Genomic DNA, 23,147 nt, shown 5'->3' on the forward strand with positions numbered 1-23,147 from the left:
GGTGGGGTCGCTGCCCTGGGAGAAGGGGCTGCGCTGATGTGTGCCTTGATCCCTGCAACGTCATCGAGAACTAGGACTTCAGCTTGGAGAGCCCGGTAGCATCAAGAGCCAAACACCCCAGCCTTGGGTCCCATTGCATCTTCCAATCTGTTGACCCCTATCAGCTGCCTTAAAAGCACTCAAGGCTGGGGAGTGGGGACACCTCAAGAGCTTGAGCAGGAATCCCAGTTATATGGTTGGGTGAGTTTGAGCTCAGTTCCTCTGTCATGTGTCTACCCTGCTGTCCCTGGAGCCTCAGGGTGTGGGGAAGGGGAGTGTTGTTTGGGGGCACTGAAAAGATGAGCCAGAAGGAACCCGGGGACCTCTCCTTGTCCTTGGTGAGTTTAGGGTCAGAATTTTGCACAGTTGTCTCCCTTGGCTTCAGTAGTCCAGAGGAAAAGGCTGTGTGGGTACCTGGCCCTTGGCCTTCTTGTCTGCTCGGACCCTATTCCTGCTACCTACCTAGAGAAGGTGGAAGCTATCAGAGACTATGTGAGTTTGGAAGGTAAATGAGGGGATCGGCAAGGCAAGAGGAACATCACCTTTAATATGAGGAGCTTGCCAAAAGCTAAGATGTGGCACTCAGGAAGGATACAGGCCAAATCCTCCATCCCCCATTTGTCTCCTGTTAAGACATGGCTTTGAGGTGGGTCAAGCTTGCATACTGTGGGGGCCAGGCTGTCTCCTCAGAGCCCCTAGTGTCCTGGGGATGGGCAGTGCAGGCTCTAGAGGAGGGCTTCCTGTGGACAGGTACTCCTTAAACCTGTTGTCCAGCTCCTGCCTGCTGCCGGAAAGAAACAGTTACTTGAGTCCCCCTTCTGAAACCAAGACTCACACTTGTCTCTCAATACTCCATGTTCCACAGACTCCCATATTATGGACCTTCTATGGCCCCCTTGACATGCCACATAAGTTCACATTTCACCCTGGCATTTGAAGTTTTTCTGGGTGGCTTAGTGCCAAAGCTGCACTCCTATGCACACTTCTCCTCCTCCTCCTCCTCCTTCTTAAGAAAAGATTTCACGATGTAGCCCAGGCTGGCCCAGATTTTGGCATCCCTTTACCCCAGCCTTCCAAGTGCTGAGATTAAAGGCATTCATCTCTAATCCAGAACACCAAGATTCCTTGCCCAATCTTGTAAATTGGTCTTGCCTTTTACTTCAACAGTATTCGGTTGCTGCCTTTTCTTTCCCTTAAAGATGCTTTTTTCATGCCTCCATGCTTTTTCTGATGCCGTTCCCTCTGCATGAGTGCCTTTACCTATTTTGTCAGGCTGAAAAACTCTTAGTCACTTTGATGACCCAAATCAAATATCCTTTCCAGGTCAATTCCCTGATCCCTATTCACCCCAAACCCACCCCAAAGATGATTCCGTTGCTTTTTCCAAATTCTCCAAGCTTCCAGCCATCACAACACTGACAACATAAGGTCTGGCTATCAGTTAGCTTTCAGTTGCTCACTCTAGAGTGAGCTCTGTGGGGCAGGATCCGATGGGACTGGGGCCTGAGTGGGTAGATATACTTGATAAGTGAGCTGTCCCTGGTCTACATTCTGCTCCCAGCCCTCTGGTGAACTGGGTAGCTCCCATCTGAGCTTTAGGGTCCCCTATTTCAAGTTCAATGGTTGTAGACCAGAACCAAGATATATAGGTGGTATGGGAAGTCCTGCCCGTGGGAAGGCCCACCTGAAGTTCATGTAGCAGAAGAAGCCCACAGTCTGGATGAGGAGGACGAACAGGAAGATGCTGGTGTGAAGACATGAAGAAGTTCCCAAGAGCCAGCCAGATGGGCGGGGAGCCTTGGCTGTCATTTTCTGAAAGGGGAAAACATGAGGCCCTGCCTCAGCATCTAAAGCAGGAGCGGGGGGTGGGGGGACTGGAATCTTTGCTTTGCATGGTCTCTATTTTCCTCCCCCAGGCTTGAACTATCCTGGGGCTGTCATCTAGAGAGCGAGGAAAAAAGACAAGTGTCCAAAGCTGCCTCCTTCTCCAATCTTGCATGGTTCCATCTGTGGGAATAGCTCAGAAGATATAGATCCTGGAATCACCAACAGACCAAAGGCGTAAGAGATGAGAGAGAAGGAGAAGCAGATGGTGCCTGGAGGGCAAGGGAAAGAACAAGGAAGGACAGAGACCCAGGAAGATCAGCACCGCCACTGAATCTGAGTGGCTCTGGCATAGTCTACCCACTTCTCTTCTGGCCATCTAGGGCACTTGGGTAGTGTTGAGCTTGTGGGCCTTCTTCCTGAGCAAGAGAGTGCAAAGATAGCCAGGTGTACGCTTTTCATCCCAGCACTTGGAAGGTAGAGGCAGGCGGATCTCTGTGAGTTTAAGGCCAGCCTGGTCTACAGGGAGTTCCAGGGCTACACAGAGAAACCCCGTTTCAAAAAACACAAAGAGACAGAGAGAGCAGGCCAAGATGAGATCTGTGCCTCTTCATGCCCGTGTGCAGGCACACACAGATACAGATGTGCCTGTTAGGGTTACTGGACAGATGCTCTAAAGCTGTAGAAGTGTTGGGAGAAGGGTGGCAGAGACCAGACCTCAAGGACAAGTCCCTTGTACGATCCACTCTTTCTTACCACCAGACCCCGGAGGTCCTTCTGCAGGAGGCTGAGGATCTGGTCCAGCTCAAAAAAGTGATGCTTAGTGCCCACAGGCAGGTAGAAGACCTGGGCTCCTGAAGCCATTTGGGCAGCTGCTTTCCTGGTGGTGTAGTGGGGCATGGAAATCAAGAAAGATGATCCATTACACTTCTTGGTTGTACCCAAATTACCTAATCTTTTCCCATAATCATCCAGGGCCAGCACATGGTAAAGAATAGGTATCATTAATAGAGTCTTTTCTTTGGGGCTGTTTTTTTTCTCTAAAAAAACTTCTCCCTAGAACCCGAGACAATTTTAGTGTACCCAAAGAATTCTCTAAAAGTGTCTGTCTATGGGCCAGGCTCCCTGGACTCTGCTTTTCATCTCTAGCCCAGGGGAACTAACTCCTCTCAGGCTCTTGCCCTCTGCCACCTCCAGGCATCTAGATGGAGATTTACAGCCACAGGACCCAGAATGTGCAAGGGATCTCCCAACCCCCAGAGCTCCACGGGGAACTTCACAGGCAAGGGTGAACCAGAGTGAGATTCTGGGAGACTGGAGGCAAACTGGGTTTACATCACTTCCTCCAAAGGGCCTCATCTTGGCTAGGCTTCCTCCAAGAACCTTTATCAAAACAAATGTCCTCAGGGACTGAGGAGATGGTTCAATGGGTAAAAGTGCTTGCTTTGCAAGCACAGGACCTGAGTTCACATTCCCAGCACACGGTTAAAAAGCCAGGTATAGTTATAGGTACCTATAGCCCAGCATTGGGGGCTGGAATCTGACAGAGTCAGAATGACAGAGGAGCCCTTCTTCCCTCTTAGTCCCCCTCCTCACTCTCTCCCTTACCTCATCTCTTGCAGGGCCTGGAGCAGAGTCCGCTGTCCATAGAGGAGGGTGTCGACCTGGGCAGTGTTCTACAGGAGGGCCGGCTCTTATCTAGTGTCCAGAGTGCAGTGCCCTCTCCTCAGAGTGCATCTTCCTCAGGGATACTTCACTTTTCTTCTGGAAGCCTTACTAAATAGCCATGGGTCTCCTCTGTTCGGCACACTGGGTCTCCCATAGAACTTACCTATCTGCTTCTGGAGGACCCTCCTTCCACACCAAAGGTGTGTTGTTTCTCCCAAAAGGGCCCTCTAGGCTTTCCATAAATCCTCCTTTTAAAAAGTATCCCTGCCCCCTCACTGAGGCAGAAGCCCAACCCAATCCTTTTTGTGTCTTTCTCCTAGGCTGCAATCCAAACTGAGGGCCAGCACTGGTTAAAATCCAGCACATGGGTCCAAGTCTGGCAGAGTGACCTGGAGACACAGCTGATACTCTGAGGAGTGGAATCATGCAAGTGGGGTCCAGGGCATGAAGGTAGGACCAGAGATACCGGGAGTGGGGGTCTCTTCCCTCTGTGTCATTCCAACAGCCTAGCCTAGACTGTTCTGGACTGAGGACAAAAGATTAAAACCTCGGGCTGGCAGAGCCCAGCAAAACCTGCATGAATGGCTGGCTCCCTCTGCCCACTAGCCAGCACTTTGGCTGGGTTTACCTTTCACTCCCCAAGTCAGAGCATGTCCCAGGGAATGACACCTGGGGGAGGAGCTGGTGTGGCAGCAGAGATGAAATGAGGATTCTGGTGCAACTGAGCATTTAAGCAAGTCTTATGCAAATCACACGTGAAGCCATATGCAAATTAGCGCCTAGTCTATTTCTGCCATTTGTCTATAGACCAGATTTCAAATACCTGGCATCTCTTCTCTGCAGCCCAGTCCTGTGGCTCCAGGACAATTGCTATGTGTTACTGTCCTCTTACACACCGCCCTGTTGTATCCTGTGACCTGCTCTCCTTTCCCTCCAAGCTTTGACAAGGCTAGCTCTAGACTGCCACTATTCTTTCAAGCTGTGGGTAGAAACTAGGCTACCCCAGGGTCACTCACCCAGCCTCCTTCAGGCCTGACTTGAACTGTAGACCCCAGCTGCTGTTTCCACTGCTTCTCAGCCTGGTCCAGCTGCCTGGAGAGAGCTTGGAGGGCCTGCAGAATCTGGCTTTGTCTGCCCAGTGTATCCTCCAGGTCAAAGAACCTTTCCCCTGGGGATTGGGGCAGAGCCAAGATGGAAAGATCTCTGAGGTGGAGCAGCAGATCCTGCTTTGGAGGGTAAATGAGGAGGTGTAGATTCCACTTCTAAGAACCTCCCCTGGAAAATGGGTCTGGGGGCTGGCAAGCAGGGTGAACAACAGAAAAGTGCTTGCCAGGAAAACCTGACAATGTAAATTTGGTCCCCAGATTCCCCAGAATCCATGTAAAGGTGGAAGGAGAGAATAGGTTCCACAAACTTGTCCTCTGACTGCCACACAAATGCTATGGTGTACACACACACACACACACACACACACACACAGGCACACAAGTTGAAAAATAAAATGTGTCTGGCGGGGGGGGGGGTGTTCAGACTACTTGACCCAGTTTCTGCTTAGACACAGCCTCTTTGGGCCTCCACTTCTCCATTGGTTAATGGACTTTGGGTTCTAAGGTTCCTGTGGCCCTCTAATGTGCTAAAGCCCCACCTGCTTGCTCCCTGGGTCCTTACCTTCTTCCTGGGCTTTGGAGTCCAGTGGTTGAATGCTGTCTTTGCTGGTGCTCAGGGCCAGGCTTGCCTGCAGCCCTTCTAGCTTCCTGGCCAGGCGAAACTGCTCCTTCTCCATGAATGTCTGAGGGGCCACCTGAAAGAGAAAGACAGAAAGTCAAACCCAAATGCATGGGAGTCCTGTGGGGGACAGCCTTCCACCCACAGCCTCAGGGCCTCTGGGAGTCTTCCTCCCTAACCACATACTCCCTGGATCAAGGAGGAACCCACAGCTCAACCACCAGGCACCCATAGAACCCTGCAGCCATATGAGCACCGTATCTTACATCCTTACATCCTCTACTCACTGTGAGCTCAGGTCTTTGGACACTTTAAGACTTTATGTATGGTGCTCATTTAGGCTCATCTCCTCATGGCACCCTTCTCTCCCTCCTTGCTGACTCAGACCCTCTTTATTCTCTTCCCCCTGCCCACCCTTACCCTGTGCTGTTTTGGTTTGGTTTTGTTGTTGTTAAGACAAGGTCCTAAGATGCCCTGTTGTTACTGGAGGCATCTGAGGAGAACTGCATCTCGGTCTACCTCTCCCAGGCGGAAAGGGCTGGCATTACCTCTGGACCTGGTTCCCTCAAACTGTAGGTCAGGAAGGAGAGGACGTCATGGTCGTCTGGAAGGGGGACAGATGAAGGGGAGATGAGAAGCTTTTTACCCAGCAGTTCACCCATCCAGTCTCTACTATTTGCTGGGAAAATAAGAGGCTGGTATGACTCTGGGAAAGTCTGACCTTTGTCTCATTGGGAAGGTATGAAGGTCAAATACACAAGTGTGTGGGATGTGTGAGTTGAACCCCACAAAACCAGAGTGGGGCCCAACAGCCATGCAGAAGACCACAGGGCACTGAAGGCTGCTGCTACTGCAATTGCAAGCACACAGTGGCTGCTTCCCCGGCATGCTTGTAGCCATGTCACTCTTCTCTCCTTAGAAACCTGCCATGGCTCCCCAGAACCCAGGGTCTAAAGACTAAAGTCTTGGTATTCAGACTCCCATACTCTGGTTGCAGCCTGCTTTTCAGTTGTAGGACCCTCCACAGACATCCTGCTGTTCCCTACTGTAGCCCATGCTGTCCCCCTTTTTACGATCCTATAGCATCCTGTAAAGTGAATTTATGGAGATGGATACTAGAATATAAATTTTCTCATGTGTTATCTCATTTGAGACTTTTTTGGGTTTTTTTGTTTTTTTTTTTTTTTTTGAGACAGGGTCTCATGTAGCCCAGGTTGACCTGTAAATCTGCTATGTAGCAGAGGATAACTTTGAACTCCTGATCCCCCACCTCTACCTCCCAAGTGCTGTGATTACAGGCATGCAACACCACACCTGGGATCCTGAATGCTGCTTAAGCAGTCATCAACAGAGCTACATTCCCAGTCTCCCATTTGAGATTTTCAATAGCTCTTCAAGGCCAATGTGACCTCCTGATGGAGAAGCCAGAGAGGGAGGGTGACCAGCCCAGCCAGAGGAAGTAGTTGACACTATACAAAGGTGTTTTAGAAGTTGCAATAAGGTTTTGTCATCATCAAACACAGCCTTCTGCTCTTACCTACCTGGTAGGGTCCTCACCTGCTAAGGTGCTGGTGGCTGCCGAGACCCCAAAGAAGCCTCCAGGGGCCAAAAGCAGGGGCTCCACATTGACACAGACCTCTTCAGGGTCATTGGGAGTAAGGCCTCCACTCAGGGACACCTGAAGGATATGGAGGAAGTGAGTTCCTTCCTCTGTCTGGTCCCAGGATAAGGGACTGACACCTACTCAGGCTCATGGCTCCAGCCTGAGGTAAGATAGAAACTACACAGCTTGGGATCACAATGGCATGAAAATGCCATGGATGCTGGTTTCATGGGAGCCTTGTATGTTCCAGTCTGTTCAGATTCTTTGTATGAAACTCAAGTCCACGTGGATCAAAGACCTCGACATAAATCCAGAGAAAGTGCAGAATAACCCTGAATGGTACTGGCACAGGAGACACTTCTTGAACATAACACCAATTGTGCAGGCTCTAAGATGAACACTCAATAAATGGGACCTCATGAAACAGTAATGCTTCTGTAAGGCAAAGAACACTGTCAATAGGACAAAACAGCAGCCTACAGAATGGGAAAAGGTCTTCACTAACCCCACATCTGGCAGAGGGTTAATTTCCAAAATATATAAAGAACTCAAGAAACTAGACATTAAAAAACAAATAAATTCAATAAAAAATGGGATACAGATTTAAACAGAAAATTCTCAACAGAGGAATCTCAAATGGCTAAGAAACACTTAAGAAATGTTCAACATCCTTAGCCATCAGAGAAATGCAAATCAAAACAACAGGAATCTATGAGGGTGACCCTAGCTAAGACTCGTAGCAAAGGGGGATACAGAGCCTTAACTGGCTGTCTCCTATAACCAGGCAGGATTCCATATTATACCTGTCAGAATGGCTAAGATAAAAAAAAAAACACAAGTAACAGCTCATGCTGGTGAGGATATGGAGCAAGGGGAACACTCCTCCATTGTTGGTGGGAGTGTAAACTTGTACAGCCACTTTAGAAATCAATATTGCAGTTTCTCAGAAAATTGGGAATCAATCTACAATCTACCCCAATACCCAAAGGACACTCCATCACACCACAAGTACATTTGCTTAACTATGTTCATAATATCCAGAGACTGGAAAAAACCTAGATGTCCATCAACAGAAGAATAGATGAAGAAATTAGAGTATATTTACACAATGGAATATTAATCAGTTGTTAAAGACAACGACATCATGAAATTTTCAAGGGAATGGATAGAACTATGGATAGAAAAAAATCACCCTAAGTGAAGTAACCCAGACCTAGAAAGACAAACATGGTATGTACTCACTTATAAGTGGGTATCAGCTGTAAAGTAAAGGATAACCATGCTACAATCCAGAGATCCAGAGGAGTTAAGTAACAAGGAGGGGCTCAAGAGGGGAATGTATGGAATCTCCCTGGGAAGGGGAAATAGAATAGACAATGGGGTGCAGGGAGGTATGGAAGGTGGCAGGGAGGTTGGAGGGAGAGAATACTGGGAGAGACAAATGTAATTGGGGGATGTCTTGGGGATGAGCTAGAAACCCTAGTGTAATAGAAATTCCCAGGAATCTATGAGGGTGACCCTAGCTAAGACTCTTAGCAATGGGGGATACAGAGCCTGAACTGGCTGTCTCCTATAACCAGGCAGGACTTCTAGTGGAGGGACTGGGACACCAATCCAGCCACATAACATTTGACCTACAATTTGTCTACAAGACGCGCTGGGGTAAAGGTGGCACAGAAATTGTGGAAGTGGCCAACCCATGACTGGTATAGTTTGAGACCCATGCCACAAGAGGGAGCTCATCCCTGACATTGCCTGGAGGGCCAGGAACCAGAGGCTGGGCAGCTCAGAGACCAAACAAAACTTTTGAGAAAAAAGTCAATGAAATGATTCCTAACAACGTTCTACTATACTCATAGATTAGTGCCTAGTCCAATAGTCATCAGAGAGGCTTCACCAGCAACTGATGGAAACAGATGCAGAGACCCAAAGCCAAACATCTGGCAGAGCTTGGGGAATCCTGTGGGAGAGGAAGGATTGTAGGAACCATAGAGATCAAGGACACCACAAGAAAACCCACAGAATCAACTAACCAGGACTCATAGGGACTCAGAAACTGAACCAACAATTGGAGAGTCTAATGGGACTGACCTAGGCCTTCTGCATTTTTGTGATAGTTGTGTAGCTTAATTGCCTCGTGGGTCTCCTAACATTGGGAGCAGGGGCTGTCTGTGAGTCTTTTGCCAGCTTTTGGAACCGTCTTCTTCATACTGGGTTGCCTTACCCAGCCTTACTATGAGGGGAGGTGCCTGGTCTTACTGCAACTTGATATGCCATTTTGGTTGATAACCATGGGAGACCTGCCCTTTTCTGAATAGAAACAGAGGAGGAGTTGGTGGAGGGAGGGGGGACTGGGAGGAGAGGAAAGAGGGGAAACTGTGGTCCGATGTAAAAAAAGAAAAAAAAAAAAAGAGGAAACAAAATGTCCTCCCACCCCACCAAAAACCCAAAAGAAACAATCAGGAAAATCAAATAAAAATGTAATATCGTTAACAAGAGGGAGAGAGATTCTTTGTATGTGGAAGAGCACATGTGGGTATTGGTCTGAGTGTACCAAGCCCTCACATGGATATGAAGACAAATGTGAGGTGACACATGGGTCACAAGCACGAGGCCACAGCTCTACCTCCCACCAGAGGTTCCCACAGAAAAAGCAGGGGTGACTCACTCGAAGCCTCTGCCTCCAGTAGGTGATCCGAGCTCGGAAGGGGTATGGCCAGTTCCTGAAGTCCCGGTGACAGGAGCCCAGCTCTTGGACAGTTCCATCCCTATAGACACTTGGAATGCAGTCAGGCCACATAGGACCCATAGACTGGCCAATACAGGACAGTTCCAGGAGCAACTCTGTCCAAGCCTGAATTGTCACTGTCCCCATTGGATGACCTGGCCTGGGACAAGTCCCTGTTGTCTAGCTTGACTCCCTTGCTATAGTTTGCTTGTTGGCAGGAAAAGGAGGAAGAAAGAAAGCTCTGCGTAGCAGTGTTGACTGGCACTTGAGAAGACACAGGAACCAAGGGTGTCTGCAAAGGGACAGAGGCCCGGGCTAACCATGGGATTTCCAATTTCTAGCCCGCAGATCACCTCCTAATCCCACCCCCCCCCCACACACTTCCCTGAAGCTCCAAGGCCTGTCGCTTTCCCCAACTGCCAAGGCTCAGACTATTTGAGGCAGATACTAAGGGACCTGTCCTAAAGGCAAAGGACAATATGGCTAGTTCACCTTTCCCCAAGGGATGCTCAGCAGGCCCGGGGAATTAGGAGCAGAGAGTTGAGACTGAGTTGCTCTGGCCCATGGGTACATACTGTATTATCACCTTCAGCCAAGAGTTGGGTAGCAGAGAACAGGGGGAAGCCAGATTCAAGGTAATGATTGTCTGGCTGTATAACCTTGGGCAAGTTCCCTCCCCTTCCCAGAGCCCTGTCTTGTTGTCTTTAAAATGAGAATAATAATTGCAACTACCTCATAATAGTGTTATGAGGGTTCACAAGACAATGTCAAATGCCTGGGCACTGTGCCTGGTATACAGTAAGCCCAACTCCATTAATGTCAGCAATTATCCTAATTGTGATGGGCTAAGGGATGTTTGCTGAGACACACTGACAAACCAGTCCAGCCACTTAAGGTAGCCAGCAGGGAAAGGACAGGAGGCCACCTCATCTGGGAGAAAGAGACAACAGTGCAACTAGTGCCTAGATCCTCCCTGGCCACTGCTGTGAAACTATTCAGGTCAATTAGCCTTTCTGGGCACCTAAGTGACCTCACCTAGCAACCCATGCTAAATAAGGGCATCTGGAGTGAGACCCTCATGGTAATTTCAGCCTTGATCACTTTACCTTGGGCTTGAAAGCTGAATAACTGGAGAATGATGGGCCATCACCCAGAAGAGCAAGCACACTCTGGCCCTGGCTCCCGAGGCACAGCTCAGACCAGTGGGAAAGAGTTCCCGGAGGCAGCAGGGCTCAAAATGAGAGGTCAGCAAAGGTTGGTCTGGGGGTGGGGTGGGCTGTCTAGGTGAGGAAGTACAGGTGAATCCTAAGCCCAGGGAAGGCGGGGGTCAGTTCCCTCAGGCCCTTACCCATACTGCTCCTGGAGGCCATGCCCATCACTGGCCAGCACTCGGATGGCAGGACTGTTCTGCATGGGAGGTGACAATCAGCCTGAGCCTCAGGAACAGTCAGAAGAGTGGGGATTAGAGTTAAGACAGGCAGGAGGATGGGCAGGAGATGGCTACCCACCTGGACATCAGTGGCAGAGGAATCGAAGAAGATTTTGATGCCATCCCATGAGACCAGCCCCTCTGGGACAGAGCTGATTTGACCCCTGTCCTGGATGTACCACATGGCCTGCAAGTTCCCAGCCCACAGGTCAGGGACTCTGACAGACACTGGTACCTGGAAGTAGGTATCACCTACTTCCCCAACAGATATAAGAAAGGACAACTCACCATACCCAGGGCTCCCTGGCGCCCCGGTCCAGTTACCCTCATCTGCATCTCCACTTCCCAGGCAGGGAAGGAGACAGAGATCTTGCTCCACACAGCACCACTCCGGTTCTTCATAGATGGAGCCAGTCGTACTTCCTCTAGGCCTGGGATGGCATCTGTGGAGCAGGGCAGCTGGGGACCACTGGACCCTCCTCTCCCACCTCTCTGTCTCATTGGCAAAAACAGAACCCGGGGGAAAGAGTTCACAGAAAAACCTTGTCATTTGATATGTGGCTGGCTGGTGAGATGCAAAAGTCCATTGGGGAAATGGGACCAGTACCCAGCTGGTGGGTGTTACCCAGGAAAGGCAGCAAGAGCCAGTACTTTGCTGTGTTCCACTTCAGCCTCACTGAAAGTCTATGCCATGTATTTTTTTATAAGATTTCATTTTATGGGGCTGGGGATGGAGCTCAGTTGGTATAGTGCCTGCCTAGCAAACATAAAGCTCTGAGTTCCATTCCCAGTAACCCCATAAAACTGAGTGTGGTGGCACCCGCCTGTAATCATAGTACTCAGGAGGTGGAGGCCAGAGGATCAGTAATTGAAGGTCATCCTTGGGTATGCAGTCAGTTTGAGGCCAGCTTTGGCTACATCAATGTTGTGGAATATTAGCTGAAGATGTGTTACAATTTCTTTATACTGTGGAGTATTTGTTTAATGATGCAAAGATGTGTTGCATTCTTTTATGTTTCATTTGTTTAATTCTGTAAAGCGGTGCTACTTTGCCTGTCTAAAACACTCAATGGGTCTAATAAAGAGCTGAATGGCTAATAGTTAGGTAGGAGAGAGAAATAGGCAGGGCTGCCAGGCAGAGAGAACAAATAAGAGAAGGAAGAAGAGGAAGGAGCAAGAAAAGGAGAAGGGGAGAAGGACACAAGGGGTCAGCCACCTAGCCTCACAACCAGCCAGAGTAAGAAGGAAAGAAAGCTATATAGAATAGAGAAAGGTAAAAGCCCAGAGGCAAAAGTTAGACAAGATAATTTAAGAAAAGCTGGCTAGAAACTTGCAAAGCTAAAGCCAAGCATTCTTTTTTATTTTTTATTTCCTTCGAGGCAGGGTTTCTCTGTGTAGCTTTGGAGCCTATCCTGGCACTTGCTCTGGAGACCAGGCTGGCCTCAAACTCACAGAGATCCACCTGCCTCTGCCTCCCGAGTGCTTGGATTAAAGGTGTGCACCATCAATGCCCAGCTAGGCATTCTTAAATAGGAATAAGTCTCTGTGCATTTATTTGAGAGCTGGGTGGTGGGCCCCCAAAGAGCAAAGAGTGAAAACAAACAAACAACCCCCCCCCAAAAAAAAAACCCAGCGACACATCAGACTCTATCCTGGGGCTGGAAGGATGGCTCAGTGGGTGAAGTGCTTGCTTTCTGTGTAAGTTTTGATGCCCAACACCCATGTAAAAGCTGGGCTAATGCTGGGTGGTGGTGGTGCACATCTTTGATCCCAGCACTCGGGAGGGAGAGGCAGGTGGATCTCTTTGAGTTTGAGGTCAGCTTGGTCTACAAAGTGAGTTCCAGGACAGCCAGAGAAACCCTGTCTCAAAAAACAAACACCACCACCAACAACAAAAAATCTGGGCATGGCAATGCAAACCTAGCTTGTATCCCTAGTACTGGGGACAGAAGCAGGTGGGTTCTGGGAGCTTGCTGGCCAGCCATCTAAGTGAAATAATGAGCTCTGGGTTCAGTGAGAGATCTTATCTTAAAAAAAAAAAAAGATGGAGGGTCTGGAAGATAGCTCAGCAGTTGAGAGCACTGACTGCTCTTCCAGAGGACACTGGTTCAATTCCCAGGATCCATATGGCAGCTCACAACTACCTGTAACTCCAGTTTCAGGGGAGCCAACATCCTCATACAAATGTTTTGTTTGTATGTATACAAATACATATGTTTTGCCTGCGTACATGGCAGGCAAAACACCAATGCACATAAAAAATCATTAAAAAATAACAACTCCCCTGTCTGGAAAAACCAATAAATAAATATAAATAGAAAATAAAAATAACAACACTCAGGCAGTTTTGGCGCATGCCTTTAATCCCAGCACTCAGGAGGCAGAGAGGCAGGTGGATCTATGAATTCACGGTCAGCCTGGTCTACAGAGAGAGTTCCAGGACAGCCAGGAACTGTCTTTGAAAAACCAAAAACAATATCAAAGGTGGAGAAGCAATTAAGGAATACATCCTAATGTCAACTCTGGTCTTCAAATGTGCAGGCATGGGTTAGTGCATGTGTGCACACACACTTGAACACACATACATCATCATCATCACCATAGATCTTGTCTCCAAAAAAGGAGATACCATTTTACAGAATTTCAAACACATCTCTTTTCACTAAGGCTTCCAGTCCTGAGACAGCTATGGGAGGTAACAAGTTCAAGCTGGGAGGATCCTAGTGGTAGCTCGAAGAGGCTCCTAGGGGAGGGGACCAAGGGAGGCCCAAGAAGAGGAAGGCTTGTCGCAGAGACTGAGACAGGCTGTGGCCTGTAGGGGTTGAAGAAAGGTGGAGGCTGGGAGAGCATGAGGATTAGCCTGGCACTGTGGGCAGGTCAGAAGGGGCTGCCTGTGATGGGAGAAGAGAGTGAAACTGAAGCGTACATGGCAGAAACTGGAGGGGGGGGTCAGAGACTCCATTCCAGTGGGCTCCCCTGCCAGCCTGGAACCTGGTCCAAGGCCAGACCCTGCCAAGACTTTCCGGAGGTTGCTAATCCAGCCTGTTTGCTCTGCAAAGGCCAGTGGCGGTTGGGGAAGCACAGAAGCCACCACTGCCTAAAGTGAGCTGTTGTTTTGTTGGTTTGTGTTTTCATAAAATAAGCTCATGCTGGACTAGAACTCTTCAGATAGCAAAAGATGATCCCAAACTCCTGGTCCTCCTGCCTCCGTTTCCACAGAGTACTGGGATAACAGGTTGCTATCCTACCTGGTTTTGTGTGGAACTTAGACTCCAGCCAGGGTCTTGTGCATGCCAAGCCAAACACTGCCAACTGAGCAGTATTGCTAGTCCAACACTGAGCAGCACTGTTTGCCCAAGGCTTTTTTTTTTTTTCATACTTTAAAACATTGTGTGTGTGTGTGTGTGTGTGTGTGTGTGTGCGCGCGCGCGCGCGCGCGCACGAGCGCACAAGGGCACATAAGGGCACATATATAGAGGTCAGAGGAAACTTTCAATAGTTTTTCAATAGCTGGTTGTCTCCTTCCACCGAGGGCTGTGGGAATCAAATGCAGGTTGTCAGGCTTGCATGGCAAGTGCTTTTGCTAGTGGAGCCATCTCACCTCTTTTTGTAACAAAGACAAAGTCTTGCCAAGCAGTCCAGTCTAGACTCTAGCTCTTGATTCTCCTGCCTCAGCCTCCCGAGTGCTGGGATTATAGGCCTATACCACCACACCCAGTTCAAGGAGACTTACAGGAGGCAGGGTTTATCTGACTAAACTTACATACTCATCTTTATGTGCGGTGTCTGGGACCTCACCCAGACTGAGAGCCTGACTCAGTCCTGGGTATCCAGGCTGGGCACAGGGGAGCATTGGGTGGGGCTCGGATAAAAGGAGAGATGAATGGATAGACAACAGTCATATCGCCTGGTGATCCTGGAGGATGTGCCTCTACTCCCCCACATGCTCTGTGACACCTTAGCTGTGGCGAGGCTCTGAGCAGAGAGTATTGCACTGGCTCTGCCATTCTGTCCTTAAGGCAGCACCTGGCTGTGAAAGAGCTCATCCTCTGTTTACCCCCTGGGCTTCTGTGGAGGAGGATTGAAGTTTCCGCCATACTGGAGCCTCTTAGTCAGAAATCATGCCATTGCTCAGAACTTGTACCTCAAGATAGGAATACATAGCCAATCTTATTTTTCTCTTTGCTTTGCCAGCTAGGAGTCTCTGAATGAAATTCATGGCTGAGCAAACCTCACAGTATATTTTGGAAATGAGCCATATTCCTGGACTCATTTCATGACCTACTCTAACTCTTGGTTTTCTCTTACTCTTAATTTAAGATCCTGTATGTTGTATAGCTTTCAGTACATCATCACAGACCCTTTTATGGACAAGATCAGAAAAATTGTAGGTCTGGGTTTGGAAGACCCTGAGCCCAGACCTGTGGGTTAAGATCCTCTCATGTCTGCTTCCATCTCCAATACACAGGGAAGGGCCTGGTGCCACGGTAACAAAATAGCTAGACACACATTGCCTCCTTTAGAGCAGACCTCTAGTCCCGTAGGATGACAGCAGAGCGGAGGCTTATCCCTGCTCAAGATGCCTTGTTATACATCAGGGGTGTGCATGAGTGTATGTGTGCACACCTGTGTGTTCACAGTCAGAAGGCAGAGGAAGAGAAGGGACGGCAAACAGAAGCAAGGCAAAAAAGTCCTGGGGCATAGGAGCAGCACAGGAGAAGCTAAAGCTGGTAGGTAAGTTGGAATCGCCTGCTCTCTGGCCACCCACCCAGTCCCTCTCCCCTGAGTCTTGCATCCCTTCACCGTCCTCTTTAGCTATGACCCTCTGATGTCCTACATACCCAATAGCTCATTCTGCCAGTGCCTCTGGGTCCTCCACAAATAAATTCCATGAACAAAGAAAGGATGTCTTGAAAGGCAAAGCTTCTTGGCATGGCAGAGCAGAAGACAGGTCTGAGAGGGGTCTTGGGCCAGGCACTGTTGCCTCAGTGTTACCCCTCTCCCTGCATAGAGCTTTCCACACCCACTGTCCATCTGGCTGTAGACCCTCCAGCACTCTGAAGGACCCTGGGCATGACCAGTCCCCATTTGTTTCTCACCTCCGTGATGGCTCCAGAAGGGTATTCCGGCCCCTGGAACTGCCAGCCTTGGTCCCTTGAAGCTGAGTTTGTATTCAAACCTTCGCTGAGGGGGGTGGCTCATTTCAGCACTGTACAGAGCCAGCAGTGGGAAAAGAAGGCAGAGGGAAGTTGATGGACCCCTGGTCCCCAGCATTGCAAAGGAGCTGATCTGTGGGCACCAGATTGATCTTGGCTGTAAGGCCAACAATAGGATCCAGGATGTGCAGTCAGGCAGGGAGATACTGGGGACCTTCCAGGATTTTGGTTTTGGCTCTGTGCTCCTCACCCCCCAAAACACACATCCGGTTTCTCTTGCAGGTCTGATATTAGGCCCCACCCTCTCTCACCTCCACCCTGAAGCCTTGGCTGTCCCCTGGGCTCCTGGCCAACTTGAGCTTTGCCCCTGTTCTTTGGCTTAAGCTCTCTTCCCGTTCTCCCTCAACCCCAGTAGCTGGTGACAGGATGGGGTACTCGGGGATGCTCAGTGCCAGGCCCTGCTTTTCCATAGCCCTGGCCTTCCCTCCTTGTGTCGGGCAGTCCTTTGTATCCTCTGCTTTAACAGCACATGAGCAGCCTGCTCTCTGGCCACCCACCCGACCCACTGCCTTGAGTTTTCCATCCCTTCACCCTCTTCTTCAGCTGTGGCCCTCTGGTGTCCTGCATACCCAATAGCTCCTCCTGCCAGTACCTCCGGGTCCTCTACAGATAAATTCCATGAATAAATAAAGTGTGTCTTAAGAGATAAAGCAGGGGGGGGGGGGGGGGCTGGAGAGATGGCTCAGAGGTTAAGAGCACCAACTGCTCTTCCAGAGGTCCTGAGTTCAATTCTCAGCAACCACATGGTGGCTCACAACCATCCGTTATGAGATCTGGTGTCCTCTTCTGGTGTGCAGATATGCATGGAAGCAGAATGTTGTATACATAATAAATAAAATCTTAAAAAAAAAAAGAAGAGATAAAGCAGCTGGGCATGGCAGGATACGGCTGTAATCTCAGCACTCTGAAAGCTGAAGCAGGACTGCTGTGAGTTTGGTAAGACTAGCTTGGGTTGCATAGCAAGTACCAGGCCAGCCAGGGCAACATGGAAAACAAAAACAAAGCTGGGTGTGGTGGCACCTGTAATTTTAGCACTCAGAAGGCAGAAGCAGGTGAGTCTCTACTAGTTCAAGACTAGAATGGTTCATATTGTGAGTTTCAGGCCAGCCATGACTACATAGTGAGACTCTGTCTTTGAAAAAAAAGGAGGAGGAGGCCGGCCGGGCGTTGGTGGAGCAAGTCTTTAATCCCAGCACTCGGGAGGCAGAGGCAGGTGGATCTCTGTGAGTTCGAGGCCAGCCTGGTCTCCAGAGTGAGTGCCAGGATAGGCTCCAAAGCTACACAGAGAAACCCTGTCTCGAAAAACCAAAAAAAAAAAAAAAAAAAAAAAGAGGAGGAAGAAGTGGAGGAAGAACAGAAAAAGCAAATAAATGCAAAGTGTAACTGGGTGTGGTGGCTCATGCTAGTGATGCCAGTTCCTACAAGGTAGGAGGATTACTCTGAGTTCAAGGTCAGCCTGGGCTCCGTAGTGAGATCCTGTCTCACAAAAGGTGGATGGGGGTGGGATTAGGGGATGGAGAACGAGTACAAATACAGATCTTGTTTGGAGTGAAAAAATAAAACAGTGGGGGAAATTGGAACAATGGGTATTTGATATTAAAGAATTGTGGTTAAATTTTGGGGAATAATTTGGTATTGGGGCTATGGTTTTTCAGTATTTAGGAAAATTTTTAGGTGTGATATAGTACCAGAGTTATGGTATCTAGGAGACATACTAAAGCTTTATGGATAAACTCAGGTCTCTGGGATTTGTTCTCAAATATCAAAGAGCCTGGGACAAGCAGGTGGTATGGAAAACGCAGGCCAGACCCAGGATGGTAATTGCTAAAATGTACCCTAGGAATTTGAGGGTTCATTATATTCTTGGTTTGTTGAGACAGGGTTTCTCTGTGTAACAATCCTGGCTATCGTGGAACTCACTCTGTAGACCAGGTTAGCCTTGAACTCATAGAGATACACCTGCTCTGCCTCCCTAGTGCTGGGATTAAAGGTGAGCACCACCACCACCTGGGCTTGTTCTGTTTTTTGAGACAGGGTCTCCTGTCACTCAAGTTGGCCTTGAACTTGCTATGTAGATAAAGATGACCTTCAATGTCTTAACCTTCCTGCTTGCCCTACCCAAATGCGGTTACAGCATTTGTCATCACGGTTGGTTGGGTTTTTTGTATATATATATATATATATATATATATATATATATATATATATATATATATATTTGAGACAGTGGTTTTTTCTTTTCTTTTTCTTTTTTCTTTTCTTTTTTTTTTTTTTTTGTGTAGCCCTGGCTATCCTGGAACTCACTCTAAATATAGTCTAGCTTCGAATTCAGAGATCCACCTGCCTCTTCTTTCTGAGTGCTAGAATTAAAGGTGAGCCCCACCATGCTCAGCTTACAATTGGTTTTTGTCTGTTTGTTGTTGGGAGACAAGACCTCACTTTGTAGCCCTGGCTGGTCTAGAATGTGCTAACTAGACTAGACTGGTCTCATACTCACAGAGACCCACCTATCTCTTCTTTCTGTCTCTCTTGCCTTGTTCTTCATCTGTTTTATGTGGTACTGGGGCAATCAAACCTAGGACTTCATTCCAGGCAAGCACGCTACCAACTGAGCTATATCCGCAGGCTGCCTTCTGCTTCCTATTCTTCCTTCCTTTTCTTTCATGCTGGAACTCCAACCAAGGGAGTTTTACCACTGAGCTACACTCCAGCCTACTCTTTCCACAATTAACAATGTTCTTGAAAGGTAAGAAATGCTATTTTCCAAACTTTCCATCCAGATAAAGGTTGACTTCCCATAGAAGCGACCCAAGCACTCTGACAGCTGCAGTGTCTGGGCTGTGTTCAGCTCATCAGGCCCAGGCTGGGAATACACACATTTAGGACATGCTAAAGGAAGTCGCTGCACCATGCTCAACCTTCCCAGCCAAGCTCGGGGAGAAATGGATCCTGGCTCTCACCTCTATCCAAGCAACGTATTGTGTAGCCATTTCCTTGTGAGGTATAACAAAACAGCCCTGATGGAAAGTTTATTGAAATCTAGTAAATTCTAAAGATTCAGAGAGTTCTGAGGGAAGGCTCTTTAAGACTCCAAAAGATCTAAAGGGAGGCTCAGTAAGACTCGGGAAATACACAATTCAGAATTCTCAGGAAGTCCCTGAAACTGACCAGATATGTAAGGCTCTCAAGGTTATATAAGAAGGATGAACTGCTGTGGAGGTTCAGACTGGTGGAGTTGCCTGGCAGACACTGTGATCTATGGAGTTTCTTGCAAGTTGTGCAGCGAGCTCCAGAGACCCCACCTTCATGAGCCATCATCCACGTCCTGATGCAGCTGCCTTTGAGTTGTCCTTCCTTCTCCTGTAAATGACCCCTCACCCATACTCGTGCAAGTAACCCCAGTAAACTCATTGGTTCACCAAGTTGGACTAAAGCAGTCTCCTTGGTTTGGTTTGTTTCCTACTGGGACCAGTTAGGTATTTGTTCACAACGTATCATACGAGGTCCTCTACTAGCCTAGGGAAAACCTCACAACACAGCCTCCATGCAGCACTGCCCATGCTCTTGCTCACCCTTCGCCCTCACTGGGATTTCCCTTTTCTGTGCTCACCTCTGTTCCCCTGCCCTTCTGTTCTCTACATGGCACTTTGTGACTGTTGTCCCTTCCCAGCCTCTTAGTTGGGGTCCTCAGGTCCCTTCCCTACTTTCCATCTGATCCCCTGGGATTGCTCATCTCTGCCTTTAGTTTCCACAAGTGATTCCCAAATCCCTTCTTCCAGTGCCACCTCTCCAGGAGCTACAGGAATGCATGTGTCTGTGAAGAACAGCTCCACATGGATGCGCCCAAGTTCCTGACATCCTGTTTGATGGAATCTCTCTTCTCCAGCTTCCTTCAGGCTGCAGGGCTCCTCACCCCAGGGGTCAGAGGATGTCCTTTTATCCATGTTCCCTCCTGCCACCTTCACCTCTGCCATCACTAGCTTTTGAATGAGCTCTTGTCACTTTTAGTCTGTAACCTGTGTCTCAATCTTTCTGGGTCTGGGTTTTCTTAACTGCAATGTGCAGTACTTACAGAGAAATACTGTATATAACCATAACCATATGACATAGTATGTAAAATGTACAGTCTATGGCTCTGAGAGGTGTCTGGAGGGTTACATGACAGTGTGTGTGAAGGGCCTGGCACACACTGAGTGCTGCTCAGCTCAGCAAAACAGCAGCTGGGTTGACCTTGTTGTCTCTGCTCTTCCTGCTTGCCCAGCTCAAGCACCACCCATCACCTCCTTTGCTGTTGACAGCAGCTTCCCCACAACTCCTGGTTCCCTTTCTGAACTCACTCCAGGCCAGAATACCACTCTAAATTTCAGGTCTTCCCCTTATTCCTCCATCCTGCATAGGCCAATGGTAGCCCCTAGTCATAGCTGCTCAAAGTTGGGCTCCACTTCGGGTCTGTGAAGCCATGAGGTCTGAGCCCTGCTTTCTCAGTTTTCCTTGTTCCCAAACCCCACTCCTCAGCTCGGAACGCATCATTCTCAGGAACCTCACTATCTCTGCTCCTCATGTGTCCTTCTTTTGACAAGGAACACCCTCACCACCACCCAATACTTGCCCTTTACTGAGTGCCTGGAAAGTGGCCTACACCTCCTGCTGCCTCTGCATTATCGTCAGGCAACTGGCAGAAGGTAACACCCCAAAGGACTTCTGGGTAGCAAGCTGAGCGCTGAGAGTGTTCCCCCATCTGTCCACAATGTTAGGGGTACCCTCTAGGTTAGGAATTATGTCATGCTCATTTACAACAATCCAACAGCCACACAGATGGCTGAAGGATAGAAGAAACGCAAGCATAAACGGAAAGTAAAAGCTGGGGCTGGGGCTCAGCTGGCAGAATACTGGCCTAGCATGCACAAAAACCCTGAGTTTGATTCCTAGTGCTGCATATACTGGGCCAGGAATCACAGGCTGGTATTTCTAGCACCTGGGAAACGGAGGTAGGAGACTCAATAATGTAAGTTCATCCTCAGCAACATAATTAGAGGCCAGTCTGGGCTACCTGAGGCCCAGTATAAAAAAGGAAAAACTGGGCTGGTAGGTTACAAGCTCAATCCTACCACTATTAGATCACTTGCCTAGCATTTTGAGGCCCTAGACTCAGTCTCTAGGACTTTATCCAGATAAAAACAAAACAAAATAAAAACCTTCAAAAGTCTAATAAAAATATAAATGGGGAGGGAAAGGAAATGAAGAGAAGGGAGCTAGAGGCAGGGGGCAAGAAAAGGGAGAGAAACTGAAGGACAAACAGGCCTGGGACCCTGAGACTGGGGGTTCAGCTACCTGTGCCTGCTTTGACTCAGGGTCCTGGGAGCTGGGCCTGCTCCTCCACAAGGCTCTACTGCAGGCTTCTAAACAGGAGATGGCTGGGCATAGCAGGCGGTGTTCTGAAATCAGCCACAGTATTTATGATTTAGATATCAGTAAACATTTACAGTCAGCTCCCACCCACTCTGCTTGTTTTGTTTTTTCCCAAGACAGGGTCTCACTTTACAACCATGGCTGGTCTAGAACTCTTTATGTAGCCAAGGTGGTTTTGAACTCCTAATCCCCCTGCCCCCTCACCCCCAAAAGTGCTGGGGTTACAGCTGTGTATATCTGGTTTCAATCTGGTCATTACACATTCACCAGGACTTCGGTGTGTGTCTTCCTCCTCTGCAGTTTCAGAGAGACCAACTCCAAGGAAAGCTCCACTCCCACCCCAACTCCTACTATGCCTTCTCAGTAGCTTGTCTTTCCCTCAGAACTTAGATGCTACCCAATGTTCTTCCCTCAGACAACCAAACTTGCTGAAGCCTCTGAACTCCCACTCCCTCTGCCCCCATCCCCTCTCCTTCCAGTCAGATACATTTTCCTGGTATGGGCCTGGCCAAACACAGAAGTTACTAGGGCAGTTTCCTTGGACCTGGGGGCAAAAACAGTGTCCATCTCCATGCCCTCTGGGAGGCAGGTCCCAGTGGCTTCCACCTGTAGAAGACCTCTGCCTGGACCTCAGTAACATTCCCTCCCTGCTCCCTCCTAATCTCAATGCCTTGCAGAAGCAATTTTTAATTTTTTAAAAGATGGTGTCTCAACAAGTAGCCCAGGTTGGCCTCTATCTAACTCATAATCTTCCTGCCTCAAGAGTGCTGGGTTTGTAGGCATGTGAACAACTTCTTGACCTGTTCTTGAGTGCTGGGTTTGCAGGTGTGTGAACTTCTTCCTGACCTGTTCTTAGAGCCCCCCTCGGCTTCATCTTTGCCCTTTCCTACCATATGGACCTCATCCTTTAGGTTCAATCCATTCACGACAGCTCTCAGTTTCCTTCTCCAGCCTATGCTTTATCAATCCCCCACCTCTTGGCAGTTTCAAAAGCACTCAACTCAGAATGCTTGAGCTCAGTAGAACCTGTGATGGTCTCTTCTGGTCCTCTCTGTTGGTAGCTGCCTAGCTCACACACACACCCATCAGGGAGAGTCAGAGGCGTCTGGCTTCTCCCTTTCCTTCCCTGTGGAGCATGCTGACCCCATTGCTAAGTTTTACTGATACATCGACTACCTCTTATCATCTTTACTCTATTCTCACACTTCCCCACTGGGACCTGGGGTGATTACTTTAGAATGGCATTACTTGACATGTCTCTGATGCCCCAAACATGTCACTGAATTACAGTAACTCTTGCCTTGGTAAGAAACACATGTAGGCCACAACCTTCCCTACCTAGCCCCATCTCTTATCTCCTGGTGCTGTCCACTGGTTATTGTCACCCACCTTCTCAGAGCTCCTGGACAAGCCTCCCTTACTAGGGTCTCCTCTCCCTGGGGTGCTACTAGCCCCACCTATGTTTGCACCCATCCTGAACTCAGCATGGATGCCACTTCTTGATCT

General features: G+C 48.7%; 1 protein-coding gene across 2 annotated transcripts; it reads right to left on the minus strand.

The window, feature by feature from the left end:
* Nucleotides 1-396: 396 nt before the first annotated feature.
* Nucleotides 397-16,293, minus strand: Lman1l (lectin, mannose binding 1 like). 2 transcript variants are annotated; one of them, XM_027414965.2, is made up of 13 exons: nucleotides 16,116-16,293; nucleotides 11,305-11,459; nucleotides 11,096-11,203; nucleotides 10,936-10,994; nucleotides 9,528-9,627; nucleotides 6,814-6,934; nucleotides 5,805-5,860; nucleotides 5,200-5,332; nucleotides 4,548-4,699; nucleotides 3,472-3,539; nucleotides 2,620-2,743; nucleotides 1,724-1,851; nucleotides 397-820 (listed from the first exon to the last, which is right to left on the minus strand). In XM_027414965.2, the coding sequence occupies exons 1-13, from the start codon at nucleotides 16,288-16,290 to the stop codon at nucleotides 691-693; spliced, it is 1,509 nt and encodes a 502-aa protein (XP_027270766.1). In that variant the 5' UTR covers nucleotides 16,291-16,293; the 3' UTR covers nucleotides 397-690. The 2 variants fall into 2 exon arrangements, with proteins under 2 accessions (XP_027270766.1, XP_027270765.1); XM_027414964.2 differs by having other exon boundaries at nucleotides 397-823.
* Nucleotides 16,294-23,147: the final 6,854 nt, after the last annotated feature.

The sequence above is a fragment of the Cricetulus griseus genome, chromosome 4 (genome assembly GCF_003668045.3).
Source record: "Cricetulus griseus strain 17A/GY chromosome 4, alternate assembly CriGri-PICRH-1.0, whole genome shotgun sequence".
Lineage (NCBI taxonomy): Eukaryota > Metazoa > Chordata > Mammalia > Rodentia > Cricetidae > Cricetulus > Cricetulus griseus.